General features: G+C 40.4%; 1 protein-coding gene across 1 annotated transcript; it reads left to right on the forward strand.

Moving 5' to 3' along the window:
- The first annotated feature begins 522 nt into the window (after positions 1-522).
- Positions 523-24907, forward strand: ar (androgen receptor). The gene is made up of 8 exons (XM_079566837.1): positions 523-1762; positions 9452-9603; positions 11283-11399; positions 18250-18528; positions 19260-19404; positions 22403-22533; positions 22619-22770; positions 23466-24907. The coding sequence occupies exons 1-8, from the start codon at positions 714-716 to the stop codon at positions 23622-23624; spliced, it is 2184 nt and encodes a 727-aa protein (XP_079422963.1). The 5' UTR covers positions 523-713; the 3' UTR covers positions 23625-24907.
- Positions 24908-25030: the final 123 nt, after the last annotated feature.

Consider the following 25030-nt stretch of genomic DNA (forward strand, 5'->3'; position numbering starts at 1 on the left):
GGAAGTACCTATTGGGATAAACAAACAGGGTCACACACACAATGTCCAACAGGTCAAAATCACTGTGACATTGAATCATTCTAACAAAAAAAAAAGTGAAGCTCTTGACCCTTAAATGTATCATTTTCATCTCCCGCTGTAAGCAATCCTACAACCATTTTGAGATGATAGATAAAGAAAAAGAATACAGTCAAATCTGCAACACTGTGAATTGGCCGAGCCACATTTGACCCACTCTCAGGTCATTCCCTTCTAGAACAGCTTATTCTGGAATGACTTTAAAAATCAATAGCCATGACCTGCAGTGGTTTGTATTTTTCGGTGCTTATTGTCAAAATATAGACCAATGTTTCTATCAATTAAAGCCTATTGAGTGTTAGTGGCACACCATGATACACAGAGACTGTGGCAAGTGAGGATGCTATTACACTATAAACAAATAAAATCAAAGATGTGTTGCCAGATACGTTCATGTCCCTTGAGCTCTAACAATACCAGACCTGTATCTGCGAGTGACTGAGGAGATGCAAGTTTAGGAGGAGTTTGAGTCTCCTGTTGCTCTTCCCTACGGCTTTTTCTTTTTTTTTTTCTTTCCAAAAGACTCTGCGCCGGAGTTGGACAGCGCGGAGTCAACAATCACAGGGACCGGTGTAGAGACTTTCTTGTCCTGCTTAAAGTTCGCCTGTGCTGACAAAGTCAACAGATTCTGGGAAATGAGCCAAACTAACCGGCAGTTATCTTGTAGCACATTGTGGCCGAGGGGGGAGAAAATAAAGACAGACTGCGGTGTGTGTGCTCCCGGCATGGCGCTGAAAACCGAGGAAAGTCGCTTGTATTTGAGCTCCAAGTCCAGGGGAAGCAGGTTCAAAGACGCGGACGATGCCCACGCGGATGGATACGGATACGGATGTGTCTCCGCGCGAACCTGTGAGATGGAAAAGCAGTGGTCCCCGTCCCTGAGAGCCGCCGCTGCTGCCGCCGCCGCCGCGCCTCCAAACGACCTCCCCAAGCCGGAGTGCTCCTTCTCCGCCTGCGCCACCATCTCAGAAACCGCCCGCGAGCTGTGCAACGCCGTGTCCGTGTCTCTGGGTCTCATCATGGAGTCCAGTGGAGACGACGCGGAGACAGCGCTTCTCCCGTGCCCGGCAGGCGACCAGCGCAGCGCAGACTATTTATTCCCTGGGCAGCCTGCTGTGACTGACTACAGGTGTCAGGGCAAGCAAGTGGTTTACAAAACTTCCGAAAACACCGGCCAAATGCATCACCTCGACTCCACTCGGGCTCCAACAAGCGAGGCAGGCTTCTCTATCTGTGAATCTAGCAACGGCACAACTTCTAAAGACACTCTGGAGAGCACGCTCGCTATTCCGTGCCCATACGCGCCCCTTGTCCCGGACAACTTCGCGCACAGCGCCATGGAGAGACCCTGCAGAGCTGGTTACAATCTTCCAGCAAGCGAATCCAGCTGCCGCGGCGCGTACGCAGAGGACTACGCTGTGAAAGTTAAGTCTGAGGACATGTGGTGCGGGAGCTACAGCTACAGCGACAAGGGCTTGTGGGCACCGCGACAGCGCGCCATGAGCACGCCGCACGGTGCAGCTGCGAGCCCGGCGTTCATCTGCAGCCCGTACGAGAGGAGCGTGGTGCGCGCCTCAGAGCAGTGGTTCTCCGCAGGCAGCGTGCTCAGACCCGCTTACCCCAGCGCAAACTACATAAAGCCCGAAGTGGGAGAGTGGCTGGACGTGGCGTACAACGAGCCCAGGTAGAGACGACAAATGTGTTATTGTGAACTGAATTATTGTTTCAGGTTTCAGTGAAAAAAATATCAATCTGGTCTTGCGCTTGGAAAAGTGTGATGACCTCAAACGAACTCCCGGCTTTGAGTGTTTCCAGACCTCCAGTTTAGTTCCTATAAATCACTACTTTATTACCACGCTCTAGTAGCTCTATTGATTTTATTACATTGAGTGGAGAAAACGTAACACTCATGGACCCAACTTTATTACTTTAAATATATATAAATAGACCACATTGTATTAAAAACTAGTATAGGCGACATAGGAAATAGATACACAAACAAACAACTATAAACATGCAGGAAAATAATTTTTTGAAGCACACAATCAGCCATGTTCATATACTGTATATACATATAGGCTATATTAAGCGTGATAATTGGGTCAGGCTGCATACATGTAAATACTAAAAAGTGTCACATGTTTATACCAGCCTGTAGCTACTAAACTGTCTGAGGCACCTGAGCAGCACAAGATGAAATTATCTTCAAAAACCTAGTCTAGGCTATAAACCAGTCATTTCCCTCCATTAAAGCAGGCGTCATAAATGTCAACAGCGGAGCGAATAAATCAAACAATAAAAATCTCAGGTACCTTGTTAAATCTTTTTTTTATTCTTTTTACCCGTTTTGCCCTTTCCGAGTTGTTCACCTGCTCGTAACATTTGAACAGCCAAAGAAAGTGCATCATTAAAATAGCTCATTATTTCTTCTCTGATGACTTTTGTGCAATTTCTGGTGGAGCCATTGTCAATAGACTTGCATTACAGCCGGCTTGTTTTGCCTTCATTATGTGCCAAGAACAGACGCGGATGAGTACATCTTAAAAAGCTTGTTAAAAGGTTTATGAAAATTATGACAGTTAAGTTTTTTCCCCTCAAAATTTGGTTTGAAATTGTATGTCAAAGCACAAATAGCCTACTAAGGACTCTTCAGACGTTGATCTTAAGCCCCAAAAAACGATCTACAGATGTGAAAAAGGTGCTGTGTCGTAACGTAGGTTCGAGTCCCAGCGCTGAGACTTTTCTGAATGTCTCTTCACCTCATTTCACCCCGAGCTGTCCTGCCAAGAAAATAAAACGTTTAAAGGCCCTGCACCTGATTTTGGTTTGCGGACTTTGAAAGTGGGAATTTCCTGACACATTTCTAACATCTCAAATATTTCTCCATTATAGGCACGGTTCACAACTTTTTCGGAGCAATATTGCCCCTAGGAGTCTGCAAGTTCACTATCGATAAACGAAAATCGATTTATTCCATTCCTGGAAAAAGATATCGGGTAAAAGGTCTTTAATTGTAATCTGACCGCGAAGCCACACCCCTCACAACATGAAACCCCGCCTCTTTAAGTGTTTCGTGTCATGGTCAACCATCAAGTATAACAACCTTAATTCTGCTTTGCATCAAAACATTATAAAACTACTGAGCGTGCAAGGACTAAAGCTTGTAGTAAAGCCCTGATTTCAAGGGCAAAGCGCACTTTTGCGTTGCTTGAATAATCACTAGAATGTGCCACGTCATTGTAAGTTGTTTACAGTTGCTACGTGATGCAGTGTGCTTCCAATACGAACCGCGTGAACTCAGAGACACTGAAAAATGGGGTGTTTCCTCTGGCCCTCTCTGAGCAGGTTCACCGAATACGTCTGAACATGTGCGTTTAGTAGAGACTTTGTGCAGTCCATGAAAATCCCAAATAAATGAACTAATACCGTCTTGTCTTTCACTAACAGAACACGCGCGAGGCCCCCAAAACAAAGTAACCGTACATGGTTTATATGTCGTTTTTTGCACAGTCCACATTCAAAGGCTAATATAATCAAGCCTGCGTGTCTGTGGCTGTTTCACAAATGATTCACTGGTCATTTGAGAAATTCGTCTTGGCTCTCTGTCGCTCCTGTTCCCTTTCGCTGCCACTCTATTAACCATTTATTATAAAAAATAAAAAAAAACAAGCACCCCCACACTGCTCCTCGCCTGTTGCCACTGAATGGTCCCATTGAGTTGAACATGTAGGTTGAAATGGTTGCAGAAGATGACATTGTGGCAGCTCCGGTACAATGACTGTTTTAAGGTACGCCGTGGTGCTTGACAGAATTGATAGGCTAATACTTCACTTTTACTTTCTGTCCGCGAATATGACACTTTATGGCTTCGACTCGTAACTGAGCCTCTATTTGAAAATGCATTGGTGTTGTACTACCAATTCATTAGAACATCTGATGCGTGGAAATAGTGAATTCAAGACCTGCAAAAGTGACGAAAAATAGTCATTTCGAAACTGTTTTAATGTGTTTTAAGTGTGTGCAGATTAATACATTTTTTTCAAGGCATCATGTTATCATTTCACGTACAGTTGCTACCAAATCATCTTCTCATGATTTTTCATGCGTGTAATGAAATGAGTGTATAATTACTCACAGTTCACAGTTGTGTAAAGAGTAAACCCTGTATCTGTACTTTCTACTACATTTTCGTACTTGATTTAAAAGAGAAAAAGAGTTTGTTTTGCAGAGACCTCATGTAACGCACAGGTGAATCTGAAGTCTTTTTGACAAGAAAAAAGTCAGGAAACACCAGCGGCTCATTCAGTCTTCACATGCAAAAGAAAAGAAAAAAGAAAAAGCACAATTCTTTATTTAAAAAAAAAATGCTTTTTTTTAATCTATGTTGACTACTTTTACTTTTTTCTCACCGAATGGATACATTCATACTTTTGCTTGAGTGCTTTTTCCGCCGTTGCTATTTACTATTAAGTAATGTTGACTGTGTCCACACTACAATAACTGCTACTATTGATATTGTATTCATGATACTCTTTGAAACTATTGCTCTCTTATTGTACTCCACAATAGAGTGAATATAATTAATTCTTGCTCATTCTGACATATCATAGCATATATATATATATTTCTGCATGTACGAATACTACAAACTCGCACTACTTGTTTTACTACTTTTATTATCAGTCGTACAGCGTTCATCTAAGGTCAACATTGTGCCTTTTTTTTAAGCAAGTACAACTGTGTTAATTTTCTCATACATAATTTGTGGGACCTGATGCGGGTATTAAGTCTTTGTTTGAAGTCATCTCTGAGCCGCGCACTTCACTGTTTGCTCAGTTTGGTGCCTCCCGGCAAATGTGTGAAAGGCAGTTTCTTTCACACATTTACCCCCTGAGTTATGTTATGCACTTGGGGCGACAATGTTCTTCAAGTGTAAATTAGACATACTCTGTGACAATTACAGTATATCCACAGTATAGCCACATATCCATATCCAAAATACAATTATTAGAATAACGGCTACACATTTTGGAGTGGATCCTGATCACCACAGATTTTCTGATATGTGATCACCCAAAGACAGGATTAACCCTTGAACAACAGGGTATTTTGACACCACTGTAGTTCATGTTTTGCCACTACATCATTTTGAGGACTTTTCTTTATAAAAACCCTTTGTAAGACTCGTCAAAGGCTGCACTGCACCGTACATGTGCTTTTTATCTAGGTCTTCAGATGCGATTTTACAACTTCCTTTTAATTGATTCATGAAAAGCCATTTTGCAAAGTTCTTGTTTTCTGTTTACTGCACTTTGATCCACACACAAAAGTCAGCTGGATGCGTCACCTCCTGGCATTGTTCTGCTTGTAAGTTTGTAATCGTTAATAACCATCTAGGTGGTCCGAGGAAATCCCTCCACCTTCCAACGCAACTTGAGCGAGCACACACCACTTAATGCGTTTTTAAATGCGTTGGTGCGGATTTTAACTTGTGCCGCTGCCGAGAGGAGCACAGGGAGACTTTTACTTTGTTTGGCTCGGATTTGAATTCTGCTTCATGTTTGTGGAGTGAAACAAATTTCCAAGAGAAGTGGATGCAAAACTATTGACAGTGGGGGTAAACTTTAGCGTTTCCGAAAAGCTGAAACCTAACTCGAGCAAACAAAAACTTTATTAGGAGTTTGTGTCATAACTTCTGCTTCCAACTTCATGGCAATAACAAGGTCATTCAAAAGTACAGTTGCTTTTCCCTCCAATATTAGTTTTATACCTTTTCATTTTGCATACAGTGTTAATAAAGTGTTCATATTTGGCAGCTGTTATTGTTTTATCGCAATTGGCGAATGCAGCTCTAATGCTATTCCTGACACTTACAGGTGCCACCGCGTCCTCAATCACATGCAATGTTGAGAGGCTGCTGACTGCGCGGGGTCCCGGGGCAGGCTGACTGGGCATTCGTTACCTGCAGTCCCTCTTTGCCCACTACCAATCACATCTTAGTAACACATTCATATGGGCAAGGTCAGAGAATTTGTCCAAGGCCACGACTAATCACTGGTGGCAGAAATTGATTTGCCAACATTTTTGGTCAGTGAACCTCCTCTACTCCTCCTCCTCGCACTGAGCTGCTTCTGTATCTCCCGTTCAGGAGGTTGGTCCTCTGGCTGGCACACAACGGACTGCAGCCTGGGGCTAATCTCACAACATCAAGTCAGGCGTGTTACTCTGCAATATGCGATAGAACCTAACTGCAGCACTTACTGTATATCTTATGTATTTGTAAACCATCGATGTTGTGCTACACATAGCTGCGCTCACTATGTCACGGTTTTACTCTGATATCTTTGTAAAATCAGGGACACCGGTTCACAAGACTGGATCATATTAGATTTTCTGCAAAAACAAACCCAGCCTTGACAAACTGTCATCTTACATTTTACAATTTCTCCACCGATAAACAGCAGTAGTGTCCATTGTCAGCATTTCCACCTTATTTTTAAACGTAGTTGTCGTGAATCCTGTAGCGCGCTACTGTAAGGGAAGCTCCCTGAATAATGCGGGGAAAATATAATCCTTTCAAATGGCAATTGGGCCTGCGACTGACCTCCTCAACTCCCTGAGGCTCAAACAAAGATGAAGTGGGTGAATGGAAAGTGACTAATCTATACACAAGTAACCTGATTATGAGGGGAAGAAGTGTTGGGCAAGTTACTTTCAAACTGTAACATATTCTGTAGTTACAGCTATAAAAATGTAATATGTTTGTATTACCCATTACGGTTTCAAAAATGGAGCTGAGTTACACTACTTTGAGTTACTTTTGGCAAAATATAAACCAAAAATAGTAATAATCCCACAGAGCAAACTGCAGTCAAGGATTTTCTTTTCCTTCTCTTTCCCCCATTCTCTCTGCTTTGGTTTGACGACTTTAGCTACACGCAACTGCAACAGCATTTTTTCCCTCATACATTTAAATGCACTTGTAACTCGAGTTACTTGAATTGTAATGACTAATATATTCCGGTATTTTGTTTAAGTAATATGTTATATTCCTTAGTTACTGAAAAAGTTAATATATTTTTGTAACTCATTACGTTACACCTAACACTGTTAATAAACAATGTGTTTGTTTAAAGGCACACTGCGCAACATTTCCCCCAGTAAATAGAATGAAACACAGAAATGTATTTTATCATAGGTTTATTAATTGTTGAAAAATACCTAAAAATGACTAAACATGTGGCTCGCCTCTCCTCAGACCTGGCTGTAGCTTCACTGGGACTGGGGGCGTCTCCAGCCCGTCTCCATGGAGATGTTGACTAAAAGCAGCCAAAATATGATTTCTAGTCCTCCTCCAAATCCTTTCTTTGACTACCTACTGCAGAAAATATACTTCTCTGCTGGTCATGAGGAGCATGTTTTGTATTGGCAACAGAATAATTATAAATGTTGCGCAGTGTGCCTTTAATAATAATGAAACAAAAGATAAAGTTAGATAAAAGATACTTTTATTAGGATAAGCCACAATGCCTATACCTACTAACTTTGTTTCTGTTACAAAGACATGTTACAAGGCCCATGGTCAGAATCACTTGGCTGGAGGATTAACCTATTTTGCATGTTTTTAGTTGACGGAGGGAAACCGGAAAACAGGAGCACCCAGAGGAAACCCATCGTGACGCGGGAACAATCATGCAAAACACAAACAAAAACTTTGCTGCGGTTTCAATCCAAACAAAGCTTCCCAGTCCTGTCGTGTCCATTTTTGTTGAACCAATAAAATCTGTTCTAATTTGGATGTGCACAGTGAACCACAACATGAAGTATTGTAGTCGTGATTAGATTACTGCCGCTCCTGTAGTCTTAGCAGCGGAGGCCGAAAGCTGCAGACGTAATAAAACATCTTGCACAGTGGCAAATACATCATGAGAATTAAGTGATACTGGCCTAAACACTGTCTAAATCCTTTAATAAGGTGCAAATTATAGTGCGTTGTGGTACAGGGATTTGAGCTGGTTTTTAACACACTTAAACCGCTGTTACAAGTGATTAACTTTAGATTAGTTTCGGTTTATGGACCTTTCATTGGAAAACCATGGTTTATATGTATGGAGTGCAGTCAACAGGTTTATCGACTGGGATTGAACGTGATGGGGAAAACATGTTTGTTGACAACAGAGTCACACATTTACCAAAACGAGCAGAGCGCCGTGAGAGTAAATACAGCTTCCAATTAAATATCTCACAACTGCTGAAAATATACTAATACAGTCTCTAAATACTACCCCAGTATTTAACATTTTTAATCTACACTAGTTTATTTGTTTCAACATGTGATACTAATCCCGTAAAGAAAATGTGTCTTTGGCTTTTAACCCATACTTCAATGTTGTTGGAGCAACCTGATAAAAAAGCTCCTTCTATTGAATTCACACATTTGTTGTCAAGGATTTACATTGACTTAAAGGCGCAGTGCGTAACATTTACACTAAAGCAAGCTCGCGACGACCAGCTTGAATCAGTAAATGCTTTCTTGCAGTTAGTGATCAAAAAATAGATTTTAGACGTGGATCTAACCTTTAAAATCTAAAATTTTGCTGCATTTAGTCAACATCTCCATTGAGACGAGCTGGAGACGTCCCACTTCCAGTAAAGTTACAAGTCACGTCTTTGGAGAAGTGAGCTGTGTTTTTTTTCAGGTATTTTACAACAATGAAAAATCTAATAAAATAAATGCTTGTTTTTATTCTATTCATTGGGTGAAAAGTTACACAGTGTGGCTTTAAGTTGGTATCTCAAAACCTCTTAAAGCTGTTCTGCACTGAGATTGTGATCTCAACACACATGCAAATCAATCATCTTTGACTCCAAATAATGAATGATCCAGTGCATCAGCTTTTTCACAGTAATTTAATACACAAAATTGCATTATGCCTTCTGAGACCCGTGCAGAAAGTTTCCTCAGAGCCAGACATCTTCGTTGCGTGACGCTGAGGTACGGCTGTGTCTGAAACGCGGCCAAATCTGTGTGCGTTCAAGGCTGAAGCTGTCTCTGCTCTCCCTTCTCTCCTCCCAAAATCTTTCCCACATAATCCCTACCCCTGTCTGTTCACCGCACACGGGGAGGATGCACTTTTCCGGGGAGTACACAAATATTGCTTAGCGGTTACCATTTTGGATACTGTTCAAGATGTTAAAAAGCAATTACCGACTTTCGATTGATGTATGTAAGAACTCAAGTTTGGACAGCTTTTGCCGCGTAAAGAACATTTAGTTTTCGGGAGATAATAAAGGAAGTGAAACTAATGAACAATGCATAATTTGACAATAAATTGAACGGACATGTGAGTGTGATTATTTGTGACCTTGGCAGGTTCGACAGGAGCAGGGAGCATATGTTCCCCATGGAGTTCTTCTTCCCTCCTCAGAGGACCTGCCTGATCTGCTCCGACGAGGCGTCCGGCTGTCACTACGGGGCACTCACCTGCGGCAGCTGCAAGGTCTTCTTCAAGAGAGCCGCAGAAGGTACAGACAAACTGTAAAGACTGAACATTTTTGGTATTTTAGTACATGACAGTGTCACTTTTAATTCATGACTAACTAACACAAAAGAAATGTAGTCAGTTGTAGCTTTTTAATTGCCTAAAACAATTGTGGTAAAATAAGATAATCCTTTATTGATCTCACGATGGAGAAATTCACTTGTTGCATCTGGCTCTCAAGAAAAACACTCAGGGTGTGCAAAATAGGCAGGAAATGTGCAAACATATAAGATACCAGTATATACTATTTAATTGTTTTTCACATTTCCTGCCTATTTGCACACCCTGAGTGTTTCTGAGAGCTGAATGTAACAAGTTATCTTTGTCTTATCTTAAACAGTTAAATAGTAAATAGAGGTATCTTATGTACAATGAGTAATAACAAAAAGCTTAAAGCTTAAAAGGGCAAACATATAAACAATAGGAAAATAAAACTAAGCAAAAATTAGAACAGACTATATAGAAGTAGAAAATCAAAGTCAGCATTGGCAGTGTGAAGTTTACAGTCCTAGTCCAGGCTGTTGATAAAGTGACGCTGATACATAGAATATTGCACGTAGTTTTGCATAGTGGTTATTGCACATGAGTTACTTCACTCATAAAATTTCCAGTTATTATTATGCTATATAAATATCTTTGTAGACAAAGGTTCTTTAGCTGTCATCTGTACATGGAAGTTTCTCTTCTCATCCAGGAAGTGTTTGACTAAGCAGCGACTACTAATTATCTTTTTTAAGCAGCTGGTCAATTTGTATATACTGAACCAGGAGAAGGTTTACCCTATAATTAGTACCACTCATCTTTATTCTAACAACTCTAAAAAATCTCTATTTTTTTAGTGAGTGTTAGTGTCAACTTACTTAATAATAGAGGATTGTGAACAAGTTGGAAGCAGCTTTGTTATAACAGTGATAGGTGGGGAAAGTGTGCAACACTTAAAGGCACTATTACTGATTTTTTTCTTTCTAAACAATGAAAGAGGGATCAAGGAAATAACATCACTACTTGTGGTCGAAACTCATTCTTTACTTTCCTAACATATTATGTTTCAAAACTTGCAGTGTCACTTTTCAGGGTCATTGTCACAGAAATGCTAGAAAAATATCCTAAGAGTTCATGATAAAACTGCTTTATGCTTAGATGCACAGATTTATTTCCACAAATGTGTGAGTTTATATTATATTAAAAACAAATTTTGCTCCATTGCTTCAAATACATGGCCTTAAACTTCCAAGTACAGATGACGGCGTAAGAATGAACTGTCTACGATGAAAAACTCGTGTTCACATAAATAACTGTTGTAAGGCCTTATTGTCTGAAATAAACACCAGAGAAATGTTTGCTCGTGAAAGCCTCACAGCCAGCCTGTAAGCCACGCAGTATCCAGTAAGCGGTAGTCCTGTTGTGAAAATCTTGTTGCCAGAGGTCAGAGGAAAAGCAGGTTCGGGGTTATTGTGTACCCAATAAAACGTCATGTGATCAGCTTAGCAACTCATAACAATTCAGATTCAAGGAGGGACACATGTTTAAGCTAAGATAAGGCAAACAAATAAAATTCTGCACGCATCATGTCAACTCCGGCGAGCCTCAGTGCATTTTATAGAGAGGGATGTAAATTCTGCCTGTAAAGTTTGAAAAGCCTCGTGATGTTTATGTTCTTAGGTAAACAGAAGTATCTGTGCGCCAGTAAAAACGACTGCACCATCGACAAACTGAGAAGGAAAAACTGCCCCTCCTGTCGCCTGAGGAAGTGTTTTGAAGCTGGGATGACTCTGGGAGGTAGGATTTTGAATGTTATATTTATTATGAGCATTCATTGTGCCCCTATGTGTCATTTCTCAGTGTGAGCTCCCTCTTTGCTTTGGTAAGTGGCTCCCATGAGCACAACTTATTAAAGGCATAGCATATTTGTATATACCTGAAATAACCAACAGCCACATGCACTCTGAACAAACAGAAAAGTCCTAAAAGTAAAAGTATTAATGGTCTCCCTGGACCAAGTATTCTCTGCACTGCACATCCTGGATGGCTCTCTTCAATTGCAGCATCATCACAATGGGGGATGTTACTGATAATCAAGCCCCTGACTGAGCTGCCATGCAATTTAGACCTCTTCCATTCACTTCTCCTTACTGTCACCTAGACCTGCTCCATATTAGGCTGTAAAGATTGACATGTAGTGGACTAATTTTAGTCTTGTGTTCAATTTTCACTCTCTTCCATTTTCTCATTCTGTTAACGGTGAAAATTGTACTGGAAGCACAAAGCTGACATGAGACATGTGAATTAAAGCAGGAGACATGCTGGTAATTTTGCCACCAGTCTCTGACAAACCCACGGCGGGAAGATGTGATCTAATGCTGTGATTGTCAGTAAAAGGCACCCCTTTCCAGTTGTGGCCAAAAAGAGCCCTCTTTCACTTATCTTCTCATCATAGACATGTAATTCACCTGCAGCATTTTACAGGGAAATTCATACCAATTTGCACATGTAAAAGATAAAAAAAAGAGGTCTTATTACGCTGTATTCCTTCAAACATGCGCGACATGAAATGTTATTAATGTCCGACTAGAAATGCATTAAATTACAACGGTAAAAAGAAGACTTATAAATAATTTGGAAATAGCTGTTCACCGGTTGCATCTGTTTGAGATTATTATAAATTAAAACTTCTATCAGTGCTTCGTTTTATAAGAAGAATTTCAATTGCACTCTCAAATATACACTGGACTTCATTTCTGCAGGCAGCTAAATCCGCAGTCCTCTGACGTGTGTCACTCATTGCTCACCCTGCAATCATAAATATCATCCCACTTTGCCCAAATGACCACCTGGCTCCCCTCAGTACTCCTCTAGTACTTTCTGTTGGCAGTTGAACTGAAGCGCAGTATGCAAACGTTATGATTGGAGTGGCAATGGGGCTGCAAATCCATGACAAACTCAGACTTTAACCCCTGGATCGCGCTTTTCCATCACGGCTTCAGAACAGACTGTGCTTCTAAGCCAAACTGTGCACTTTGACAGTGACACAAATCGACAGTGGGACCCAAAGTTAAATATTTTTAAGTTGCCTGTATGATTGACGCGACTGCTAAACTTGTCCCAAAAGCCGGGGGTGAGGAGCTAGTAGGTAATGTGTGCTTCTGTGACATCTCACTACTTTGTCCAACTTTTAACAGGAAGAGGGAAATGGTCACTATTTGGTGTAACATGGCTCCCGTATATTATGTCTGCTGCTGAAATTTTCCCCATTTCCAGGTCTGCGAAAGGAGATTGAGCCGTGTAATATGTCCTCGGTGCTTTAGACCAGATCAGATGGACCTTAAAAAGTACTCCCACAGATCATCAGCTCTAGCTAAATACATACAGTAAATCCTGAGTAAATCCTCGTCTTGATCGCACTGCTCCTTTGGGATGGTAAGGCAACACTGTAAAAGTCTTATGGGGAGGCCAAGACCCAAGAAACACATCGGAAATAGGGCGGGCTCCACTTATCAGAGCATAAACCGACATTTTGGAAAGTAAAGGTTTCTGTGTCCCCAGATACTACAAGCTCAGATCAAATATTGGCTTCACCATTCACAGCTGTAACGTTGATTTATATTCATGCAATATCATTATGATGTAAAAGATGTTCATGTTTAATTTTTTGTATTATTTTTTTGGTTCTCCTGAGAATAATTTAATCAGGAAACAGAAGGATCCTTTCATTTAGGGCTGCCAAATCTAATCACTGAAACCCGTTGTTACAGCTCAACCACTATATTGTAGAGGTTCTTAGCTTTCAAATAAGGAATGGCATGTTCACATACAGGTGAACCTCGGAAAAATTACAATATCGTTAAAAAGTGCATTCATTTCTGTTGTTCAACTTAAAGCCTAACTAAGTAGCTCATGCCCCAGAGGCCATAAGTGCCACTGCAGGTGTCATAGCATGTTGCGTTTTTTTACTCATTAATTGTCCGTGAGAGTAAATACTACGCTGAGAGAAAAGACAAAGGGAGAGAGGGATATTGTACATCCAATTACATAATGTAGACATTTTTTTTTTCACTCAAACTTGGCTGTAAATACTGTTTAAGTGGCACAGTTAGCTTTGCCCGTTAGCTTTTTAGATTCCCCATCGTGATTCCATTAGTGTGTATTGCGCCTCCGACTCAGTGCAGGGAAAGCTGCAATTGTGGTTTTCTGGCCAGAGACACCAGGGGGAGATGAAAGACCCCCAATCATCCCATTAACACTTGTATTACCCCCAGAGGGACTACGAAAAGGATAAACAAGTTACTTAGTACTGCATTAAACTGGGGAAGTTATATATGATAGACTCATTACATGCAAAGTGAGATATGTACAGCCTTTATTTGTTTTAATTTTGATTATTATGGCTCAGCTTGTAAAAAACCCAAACTAAAAATCACATACAATTAGTATATTTTTTAAAATAAACTTTAATTAGCATTCAAGTTATAACAAACAATATTAGTTTCACATTTTAAATTGAATTACAGAAACTTTTGCACGATAATAATAGATTTTCCGAATTTCATCTCTATAGTGAAACTTGCCAGTGTCCTTATATGAAGCTTAGGAAACCCACGTGCCCCGGCAATGATTACAAATGTGACCTGATTTGGATTACTAATTCAGTTATTTTCTTTGTACATTTACTATATTGACATTTCCTCCATTTTCTAATTTGTATTCTTGTATGATTGTAAATGTACCGTCCACTTATGCACCACTATCTCGCTCACTCCTGCCACCAGTCACAGTCTTGATCCTCCAAATATTACATCAGTCAATATTAGCGTTAAGTACCTGGTTTTGACAGGTTAATCTTATGACCGTTTTACAGTAATTGCCGAGCTTAGAACGAATGGCAAATTAGCCTCTTTCCCTTTGTGTCGATCTGTCAAACGTGTCATTTTGTGAAACCGATTTCTAAATTGCAGAACCAATCGTGTAATGACATCTGGAACCCGGACACTGATAGTAAAATGACTTTTCAAAATGCACACTTTCCAACAGCGAGAGAGGGGAGCTGCGCCACGGCTCTGCATTCATAAGGTGTTTCCTTCCTGCCTTCGACTCTTGCAAATGGAGAATATCACTATAATATGACAGATCGTTGTAGTAGAAGTCTTTGTAACGTTCGGGATGAAAAGCTAGCCAAAAAGTGTTTTAGTAATGTCATAAGGGGGTCATCTATTTCTTCAGTCATTAGTGGGAATTGAGCTGGAATCACTATTTAACAATTTAGTTGGTTGGATTTATTGTCAAGACACATGTAAAGCGCTCACATTCATCTCTAACTCTCTAAAATAAAAAACAATAGAAAGTATGTCTGCAATAGGGGACAGCAGAGGCAGAGGAGGAGAGAGTTCAGCTTCCTGATAGCCCGGTGGTTGAAGCCCTTGTAGTCAGTTGGACCCGGCCTAGATGGAGACTCTGCACTCCCCAATGGTTGAAAAGGCGGTGGTGTGTCCAGGCAGGACATATTGTATATATTGCAGAGCTTCTAGTCAAAAAAGGGTTAAAAAGTTAAATAAAGAAGCATTTTTCCCTCCACAACATAATGAGGTATAAAAAGGCAATTCCTCAGTGATTGATTATTGAAAATTACAGTTTCCTTCAGACTTTCTCCCATATAATCACATAAAAATAAAGTTCATCCATCTTCATCCACAATCTTCATCCACTGAAGAGTAAGATAGATTGAGTTCATTGTTTGAATTTCTGCTCTGTTGATCCTGGCTTCATGTCAGATCCTGAGGTTAGCTCAACCTCACGTGTTTACCCTGTGCGCTCTGCAAAGATCAAAAGCCTGCCAGCCAGAGCTACAGATGAGAAATCCAAGCCAGGCGAGGGACCTTTTAATTAAATCATTTGTATCGGAAATGTTTGCTCTGCGATCACCTTCAAATGATCCTTTTAATATGTCCTGTATGTAATTCACTTTCCACTGTACAGCTCTGATCAGACTTGAGACAGGCTACAACATGCGAGTGATATTTTGAAAAGAGCATGGAAAGTGGAAGCTGCTCCACAGTTATCTGACAGCCAACTGAGTGTATAGTTGAATGTATAGTTTTTAGTTTTTTCCCTTGAAACATAATGATGGATTTTTGACACTAGAAAATCAGACAGCAACAATTCACATTCGACTTTCATCCATATCTAAAAGAAGTGTCTGGGGCGTGAGGACGACTCTTAGATCTACTGTAGTAAATGAAGAAATTGTCCCTTCATGGGTCACTCCTGGCCAAATCTATTGGAATAGAAAAGTGAACCTTGTTTGTCTGTCACTTTGCTCCATCATGGCTGTCAGGGTGAAATTACAGGCCCGGCTTAACTTAAAACGGCAGAATCATCTAAAGAGGAAAAAAAAAACACAGAGATGTTTGTGAGTCACGACTGGGATCAGACCGTGGAAGCCGCACTATAACTTCTTGTTGCATCTCCGGAGCGGCGCGTACAGTAATTACTTCCGTTGCATTGTGGCTCACTGTACATGTCCGTGTGGAGTTTGTAAGTGCAGGTTGTCATGTGGAGCAGCTGCCGAGGGGCTTTCAGCTTTTGTGAAAGGAATTCAGAGCTTTGTTATTTGCTACAACTGGGGCCCTGGGTTTTCTTGTTTGTCTTGTAGTTTTGTTCCTATACAGGGAATAGGAATTACTAGTTTTTGTGCGTCTATTATGTTGGATTAATTGAAGATTTGGAAATATAATATAATCTCTGATCACATCTGCTCTTCAAAAAGATTATGATTATTGTATATTTACGGAGTCAAGCTTTTCCTGCAGACATCACTTGAGGAAATGAACTGCCTTCTCACATGTACAAAATATTGATTATTGATTATTGATGAAGGCTTTACAGTTGTGCTCAAAAGTTTATACACCCTGGAAGAATTTTAGATTTTTTGACTATTTTTCAAAGAATATGAAAGATAACACAATTTCTTTTTTTTTCACTCATAGTTAATGCTTGTGTGAAGCCAACTGAGTTTGCTATTTTTTTTACCATAATGAAAAAAGAAAGTACCAAAATGACCCTGATCAAAAGTTTACACGTCCCAGTTTTTAACACTGTGTATTTCCCCCTTTAACATCAATGACAGCTTGGAGTCTTTTGTGGTAGTTGTGGATGAGGTTCTTTATTTTATCTCATGGTAAGGCGGCCCATTCTTCTTGGCAAAAAGCCTCCAGTTCCTGTAAATTCCTGGGCTGTCTTGAACAGTGCGTTTGAGTTCTCCCCACAGTGGTTCAATGATATTGAGGTCAGGAGACTGAGATGGTACTAACGGGACCTTCGCTTTATTCTGCTGGAGCCACTGGCATCAGCGAAACACCTCCATATTTCACAGTGGGTATGATGCACTTTTTTGTTGTCAACAAGGCCTATGATGAAATGTGCACCATACCCACTGTGAAACATAAAATTTCTGCTAAATGTGGCAATACACAGTTTAAAAAACTGGGGTATGTAAAACTTTGGATCAGGGTACTTTCTTTTTTTATTATGGTTGAAAAATAGCAGACTTGTTTCACCATAAATGGCTTCACACGACCACTGTGAGTGATACAAAAAAATGATTTGTGTGTTTCTGACAGGTTATGTAAACCTTTGAGCACGACTGTATATTAGTTTCCAATTTTATTCCCTGATTCCCTGACATGACCTCTTTTCCTGCCTTGGACTGTTACAAAGACTACAGGGACTGTGGCTGGACTATATTTTGGTCAAAGTCATTCCTTTCACATTATCCGTTTAAAATATTTGATTTACCCAATATATAAATCACACGGCACTCTAAACATAGCAGGAATTGATTTTGACAGACATTAAGATTATTGTTTTAAGTCACGACAAAGTCCAGCCACGTGTCACTTGTTTGTCTTTTTGTTTGTGTGTAGGTACAAATCAATGCTGCATTTGAAACAATTTTGCTCACTCCATAAGTAATGGCTGCTTCCTCGCAAAGAAAGACACATTTACACGCGCCAAAACAAAAACGTAATTGAGTAGGACAGCAAGAGAAGAAAAAAGATTTGCAAGATTCAATAACTGTCTCGAATATTGGGATAACGATGCTACTGTGACATTTGCTAAACCATTTTAACACAGCATTTTCTATCAATTCAAAAGAAAAACTAAAAGCTATTTGTTTGTTTTTATTTTTTCTATTAAATCGTGTCAAAACAATTGAACAATTATTGTAAATCTCAATCAGAAGAAAGATCTTTTTGAGATCAGCTGACGACCTGAGCAACCTGAATGACCAGGTTATTCCATCAGTGGATTTCTTCTTCCCTTATGGAACGGGCATATTCCAACTTGACAATGCCAGGATTAATCAGGCTCACACTGTCATAGATCTTTAACCCCATTGAGAATGTTTGGGATGTGCTGGAGAAGGCTTTGCTCAGTGGTCACACTCTCCCCCCATCAATACAAGAGCTTGGTGAAAAATGGACGCAACACTGGATCTTTTGACAGTGAATGTGTGCTGTAAGAATGACAGCCTGTGTGATCTTTTCTCCTTTTTTGGTCATGCAGCGTATTACAATAACCATAATCTGGTGATATATTGTCCTGTAAATGAGTAATAAATTATGTCTCTCCGTAGCGCGTAAACTGAAGAAGATGGGGCAGCAGAAGAGCACGGAGGAGGAGAGTGCGACACAGGACTTGGCTGAGCCCGTCCCAAACATCTGCCCCAAGTCCGACCTCAGCTTCAGCTCTCAGATGGTCTTCTCCAACATCCTGGAGTCCATCGAGCCGGAGGTGGTGAACGCGGGGCACGACTGTGGACAGCCCGACTCGGCCGCCTCCCTCCTCACCAGCCTGAACGAGCTCGGGGAGAGACAGCTGGTCAAAGTGGTGAAGTGGGCCAAAGGGCTGCCAGGTGGGACACTGCTGCCCTGCGTTCACGCTGAGTTTAGACAAGTTTGACTGAACTTCTGACACAATGTGATATTTCCTTTTGTTTCAATCTGGAGCCTTTTTAACATTTGTCTGACGTCTCTTTTGTGATTGAAATTTTAATAAAACGCTTGAGAAGTGTCACTGTGCTCAGAGACACGGTGCAGGACTGAGAGCTGAAAGTGAATTGAAGTTTCAGTAAAATGCTGTAATTGACAACTACAACCAATTTCAAAAGCAAGTTTAAAAGTTTGTATTTCAGCCTGTTAGAAGAAGCTTTCTTTGTGATCACTATTTATGAAACAGGGCACTGGTGACGGCCTCTCTGGCCCTTTCAGCTTTCACATCTGCACTCTCCCTCAGAGTAATAGGATGATGTGCTCCATGAGGGAATTGACTTTACCATAAACTACCAAGGTCTCAAGCATTTTACACTTGCAGGTTTAGCAGCTTTTTGTAGTTTTTTTGGTGGGGTGCTAATGGCAATAAAGAGGGTCAGAATCCTTTTCATTATAGAACAAACAGACTGAGGGTGCATTACAGTTTCAAAAGGGTGCAAATAGTGATTCTTGCCAATAAAATGCTTTTTGCACCCCTGTAGTTCCAGACTCTTCATTTGACATCACTTGATTTGCCTTTCGTGTGAATTTGTCCGGGTTTTGGACTGACAGAAGTAGTCCACTGCAGTGTAACTAACACAGTGACCTTGTGTAGGCTTCAGAAACATGCATGTGGACGACCAGATGACGGTGATCCAACAATCCTGGATGAGCGTCATGGTGTTCGGACTGGGCTGGAGGTCCTACAAAAACGCCAATGGCCGAATGCTCTACTTCGCTCCTGATCTGGTCTTCAATGAGTAAGTATCGCCAAAATCCTCATTATTCACGTGAGCTTCCTGAAGTGGGGTGGCCGACACTCTCCTTCTGCACTGCAGCTATGCCTCGTTTTCATATTCCTCTCTCTATCCGTGTCTCTGGCTCCAAAAAAAAAAAAAAACCTTACAATCTCGTAAACATAAAGTGGCAATGGCTGCAGCCTTTCAGGTGCATGTTCATCCAGTTTCCTCCCTTTTGTTCTTTTGTTACTGGGAGATTAAAATGACGAACAATGGGCTGGAGCTTTCACAGTCGCATAGTCCTGGTGAGAGAAAATGATTCAGGTCTTATATTACTCATGACCGACAACAGTACTGGTGGGATTATTAATATTTATGCTCATAGACGCTGAATAGTGGCAGATTTGTCTAGTTCGGAAGCAACGTTGAGGGACAGACGATGCATTGGGCTTTAATATATCTGCAGAAATAATATCCCATATACAGAACTGATGTTTTTCATATGAAACAACCACAAACTTTAGTATTGCTTTTTGTCTTTATTTTATTACCTATTACAGTAGATCGGACAGACATATTTAATTTAAAACATATTACTAAATGAATGCGTCAATTCATTTCAATTGTGCTTTATTAGGACTGTCAAAATTAAAGCTTTAACTCACGATTAATTGAAGAATAATTAATTGCGATTAATTAAATTAATCAGGATTAATCGCATCATATATTTTGACCAAACACACTCCTGTATCTAGGAACACACATGACCTGAAAGACAAAGCCCTTGTATGAACTACAGATGGTCAGCCAGGGGTCTTAAACCTTTGTACATGATGAGGTACAAATTAATAACAATCCTGAACTTAATATTATTGTATTATAGTTTGGCAAAGGTTCCACCACATGCCCTATTAGACCCAACATTCAGTTTGGCGCTGACACAGATGCATATTTCAGGGTTATTTGAGCCTCTTTGAGAGATTGTGTGGATATATTCCTCCAGTAATTTGATAACTAATTTACACTAATTGAAAGCTGATAAGTTTTCAGAGGTTTGGTCAAAATAATGTGTTTGTGTGGCTGAAATGGACCCGTGATTATAACCAGTGTGGGCACCCTGTCTGGGGCTTCATCTATTCATGCTGCATAGCACATTTGGTTGTAATGGATCCAATTGTGCAGCGGGAGCTGATATTTCATTAAAAGGCAGAAAATCCATCAGAAGCCTGAGAGAATCCATTATGATCCAGACACAAGTCTTGGAAGCTCAAAAAGCTGCACCAAAAACTCAAGCTCTCCTTCCTCTGCGCTCACACTCTCGGTGCCAACGTATTGAAATTAGAAAATATCAGGATTACTCTGTTGCTTTTAAAATTATACTGTGCCTAGGGTTAAACAGTCTCAGAGGCCTGTCAGTCTTCACCTTTATAAGCAACTCAGTCAGTAAACATGTCATTCTAGAGTTAATATACATGCATACATATATGTAAATGCAGACATTGCCTCTGTGTCCATGTGCAAGACACTTACTCCGTCCAACCATAAAACATCGCTCAGACACAGTGCCTTCCTCAGTGTTGTGGGTTTGAGTTCATGTTTGACAAAGTTTGGTGTCTCTCTGTGTTGTCCTGAAAGTAAAAAATAAAACTTAGAATAGCTATGCTGTGTCCGATCATGAGACGACCCGCTCTACCATCTGCGCCACTGTCGCCCTTCTATAGTTATAAAACCTTACAATCGAAAAAGCAACTAAAACAAACATGACAATGACACATCCAAATAAATGATTGGAGTCAAAGAAATTGTTTTGGGCTAATTTTACAAAGGCCTGCACTTCCTGTGGGGGAGATTTTACCATTCAGAGATCACACTTTCTAAAATGCATAAACGTCTGATTGTGTCTCTGATTTATTATTAGAAAAAGTCTCTGTGAATGCCCACAGCCGCAAGCAATGCTTTTCAACTGGCCCTAAATCAAGCTCAGCTTGAGGCAATGTGGGCTTTACTAAGAAAGAAGGTGACGGCTGCATGAATAATAGCTTCCTTATAAAATCATCTTTTTAGGGACAGTTTCCAGCCCCTTAGCTTTATGAACGAAACAAACAAGCATTAACAAGCTGTGGTTTTGTCTCCTAAAACTTACAAAGTTAAAGCTCTGCCTTTAGATTCCAGTGATCTTTCAAGCACAATTTCACACATATGGTTTGTATTTGCTAAGTTTCAAAGCAGCGGGAGGGAAGCAGGAGAGGAAAACGTTGCAAAAAAAAAAAAAACAGGCTACTGTGTAATGCCTGCTGTTTGAAATCTGGTAGAAATGAGAAACATTAATATTAGAATACACAAACGATACAATATAGAAAAAGGTTGAATCACAATACTATTAAGTGTCAAACCTTTGCATAAAAGGATAAAAAAGTAAAGATACTCTTGTCTTCTCACAAATTTGAGTCTAGTTATCTCCATTTTGAGTATTGCACAGTATGAGGTTTCCTTTTTCGCTCATTTTTTTGTGATTACTGTAATAAAAAATGGAGAGGCAGTTTGGATCTGGCTGCTCTTGTGGTTATTGAAACATCTCAAACTGTTGAGGCAGAACAGAAGCTCAGACGCAGTGGTTCGCTCACCAGTCCAAAGGTTGGGGATTCAGTCCCAGCTCTGAACGATGCAGACTGTCATTGAGTCCTTGTGCAAGACACTTCCCATCTTGTTTCAAGCGTCTCTGTGCACTGGTTTATTGATGAGTGTGTTTCTGAGAGCGACTGTGGGCACATCTGGCACAAAAAATGGCTTCAATGTTAATAGTAGCAATAACACTAATAATAAAATGTAGCCTAATTTTCTTTACTCTGAGCCATGGCTGTGTGTGCAGCTGTATCATGTCTACATTACACTACAGTTATGTGGTTGTGACCTCTGGTCCTCTTTTAGATAGTAGCACTGAAGAGTAAAGAGTGTCTGATGTGTGATTTAAATGCCTCTGCCCTTTAGATCTTGTCCTGACCTTTCTATCTCTGCACAGACACCGGATGCACATCTCCAGCATGTACGAACACTGCATCCGTATGAGGCACCTGTCCCAGGAGTTTGTGCTACTGCAGATCACTCAGGAGGAGTTCCTATGTATGAAAGCCCTGCTCCTCTTCAGCATCGGTGAGTTCACTTACTCTCTGTGGATATCACAGACAAATACCTTATAAATGTGTTAGTATAATGTCCACTGTTCCCCTGTGTGTAGTTCCTGTGGAGGGTCTGAAAAGTCAGAAATACTTCGATGAACTGCGTCTGACCTACATCAACGAACTCGACCGAGTCATTAACTATCAAATGTCCAGCAATTGTTCTCAGAGGTTCTATCAACTCACACGCCTCCTTGACTCCCTGCAGATGGTAAGAGATATTTGTGTAAAGATAGATAGATAGATAGATAGATAGATAGATAGATAGATAGATAGATAGATAGATAGATAGATAGATAGATAGATAGATAGATAGATAGATAGATAGATAGATAGATAGATAGATAGATAGATAGATAGATAGATAGATAGATAGATAGATAGACTTTATCATTGTACAAAATACTACGAAGCACCGTCGGAGCTCTCTAAAGTATACTCAATCTTTACCCCATTCGTCCCAAAAACAATTATCATAGATTAATAATGACAAATTCACCTAAACTGAAGTTCAAGTTAAGTCCTGCTTACATTTCAATATTTAAATTTGTACTTGTATGAGAAATGTTTTGGGTCTTTAAAAGACAAACTTGGTCTAAATTAAGAGGTCATTACGAAGAGCTATTATTCAATCATCAGTATGTATTTGGGCAGTCCTCAGAGTTAGAATAAGATGATATGAAGTATTTTTGTAACTAAAACAAGAGAATACGAGGCAAACACGTTTTGTCATAATGAATGTTCCTAATGAGCCTTTTATCCATTCGTCACAGTCCTTAATAGTTAAACTTCAGACACTGCCTGAATATGAAAATATGCTCTGTAAAACAGGCATTATTATCCTCTGGTGCAATCAGAGACCTTTTCCATTGGAGCTCACATTCACTGTGCGTCTGTCTGTTTCAGACTGTGAGGAAGCTGCAGCAGTTCACCTTTGACCTTTTCGTCCAAGCGCAGTCGCTGCCTACAAAGGTCAGCTTCCCTGAGATGATTGGAGAAATAATCTCTGTACATGTACCAAAGATCTTGGCAGGTTTGGCTAAACCGATCTTATTTCATGAGTAGAGGACGGCTGTTATCATCTGAAGTGACTCATCCTCCACAAACTTTAATGATGGCTTTGTACTGTTTGCTGCATCTTCAATCTAATCGCTCTGAGTGTTGTTTTGCAATTATTACCGTGCTCTTTTCCATTTGGCCATAATTGAGATGGTTTGTTTAAGCTTTTATCTGAAGTGCTGCGAGGCCTCACCTGCTCTCACTGAAGATGGAGACACACTTTACTGTTCAGAGTTAACCTGCCCACTTGAGCAGAGGTTAAAACATGGCTGCCGTTTACAACACATTTGTCAAATCACTCGATCATGTTTTAGATATTAGGGGTGGGCCAAACAACTTCATTCAATTCAGAAATGGATCTGAAACATAGATTAGCTACAACTGCTGCCTGCTTCAGGTGCCCCTTTTTTGCATTACATTATATTGCCTGCTCAAATATTTGATTTGGGTCCTGTTTAAGCACAGACTGGGGAGTAGCATCATACTCTCATCAAACTCATTAATTCACACTAACTGTAAATATTGACAAAGACTCTCTTGTCAGCAGCGTGTCTTCTCATTAGCTTCAGATTGAGCTGTGTTGTACATATTTGATGTCTTTACTGTTACGGGCTCTTTTAGCACCAGCTGAACACAGGCTTGCCATTCTTCTCCAACAAAGTCACTGCAATGGAGGCAGCACTTAAAAAGTCTTTTTGATTAAGTCTTATCAGTCATAGTTGCCATACAGACACGCGATGAGCAGAAGTGGGTGGAGCCTTGTAGCAGCCATACAACTAAAACCTCACATCGTACCTTCTCACTTGGTTTTACATGGTTATATTCATTGTGATTGTCTGGTATTTGTGCGGCATGTGTTACATTTTCATTCGTGATAAGGATTAAGAATGTGGCTCTTGGATCAAGCGCTTCGGCTTCAACACACGATGCCTTTACAGTTCTCCCGATTTGTCTGAGCCAGAGACACTGATTACTGATCCACTGCTCCGTAAAGTGAAAAATGCAGTTCACACCAATCAAGCATAACATTAAGACCTCTTATCTTTATTTCTGTTAATGTTATGTTGCTTAAAAGCTGCTTCTGTTGCTCGGAATGTTAAAAACTCACAGACTGTAACCAAGAAACAGAACTGCACATCTCGCGGCCATGTGCGTCAGTCGTCAGCTGTGGTGCACATGCAGAACAACTCTCCTACCCCAGCATTGATTGTTCTGTTAGTCCCACCTCATTGTCAGGCAGATGGTCAGAAAACATAAACCAGCAAAAATAGGCAAGAGGTCGTAATGTAATGCTTCATCTGTGTCGTAAACTCACTCTATGATTGATATAGAAATGACAGTGTTAAAGCTACAAAAACTCACACTTACATGAGCCTTTTGTTCCATTGGGTGAGTTTTATATAAATGTTGAA

This window comes from Gobius niger, assembly GCF_951799975.1.
Source record: "Gobius niger genome assembly, chromosome: 11".
Taxonomy (NCBI): domain Eukaryota; kingdom Metazoa; phylum Chordata; class Actinopteri; order Gobiiformes; family Gobiidae; genus Gobius; species Gobius niger.

What these genes read in the sequence shown, in the direction of transcription:
- ar (XM_079566837.1), top strand. Translation starts at nt 714, where the DNA reads ATGAGCCAAACTAACCGGCAGTTATCTTGTAGCACATTGTGGCCGAGG. An exon ending in CTTCAAGAGAGCCGCAGAAG is followed by an intron (nt 9,604 to 11,282) that starts GTACAGACAAAC and finishes TTATGTTCTTAG; the next exon opens with GTAAACAGAAGTATCTGTGC. An exon ending in GTGGGCCAAAGGGCTGCCAG is followed by an intron (nt 18,529 to 19,259) that starts GTGGGACACTGC and finishes GACCTTGTGTAG; the next exon opens with GCTTCAGAAACATGCATGTG.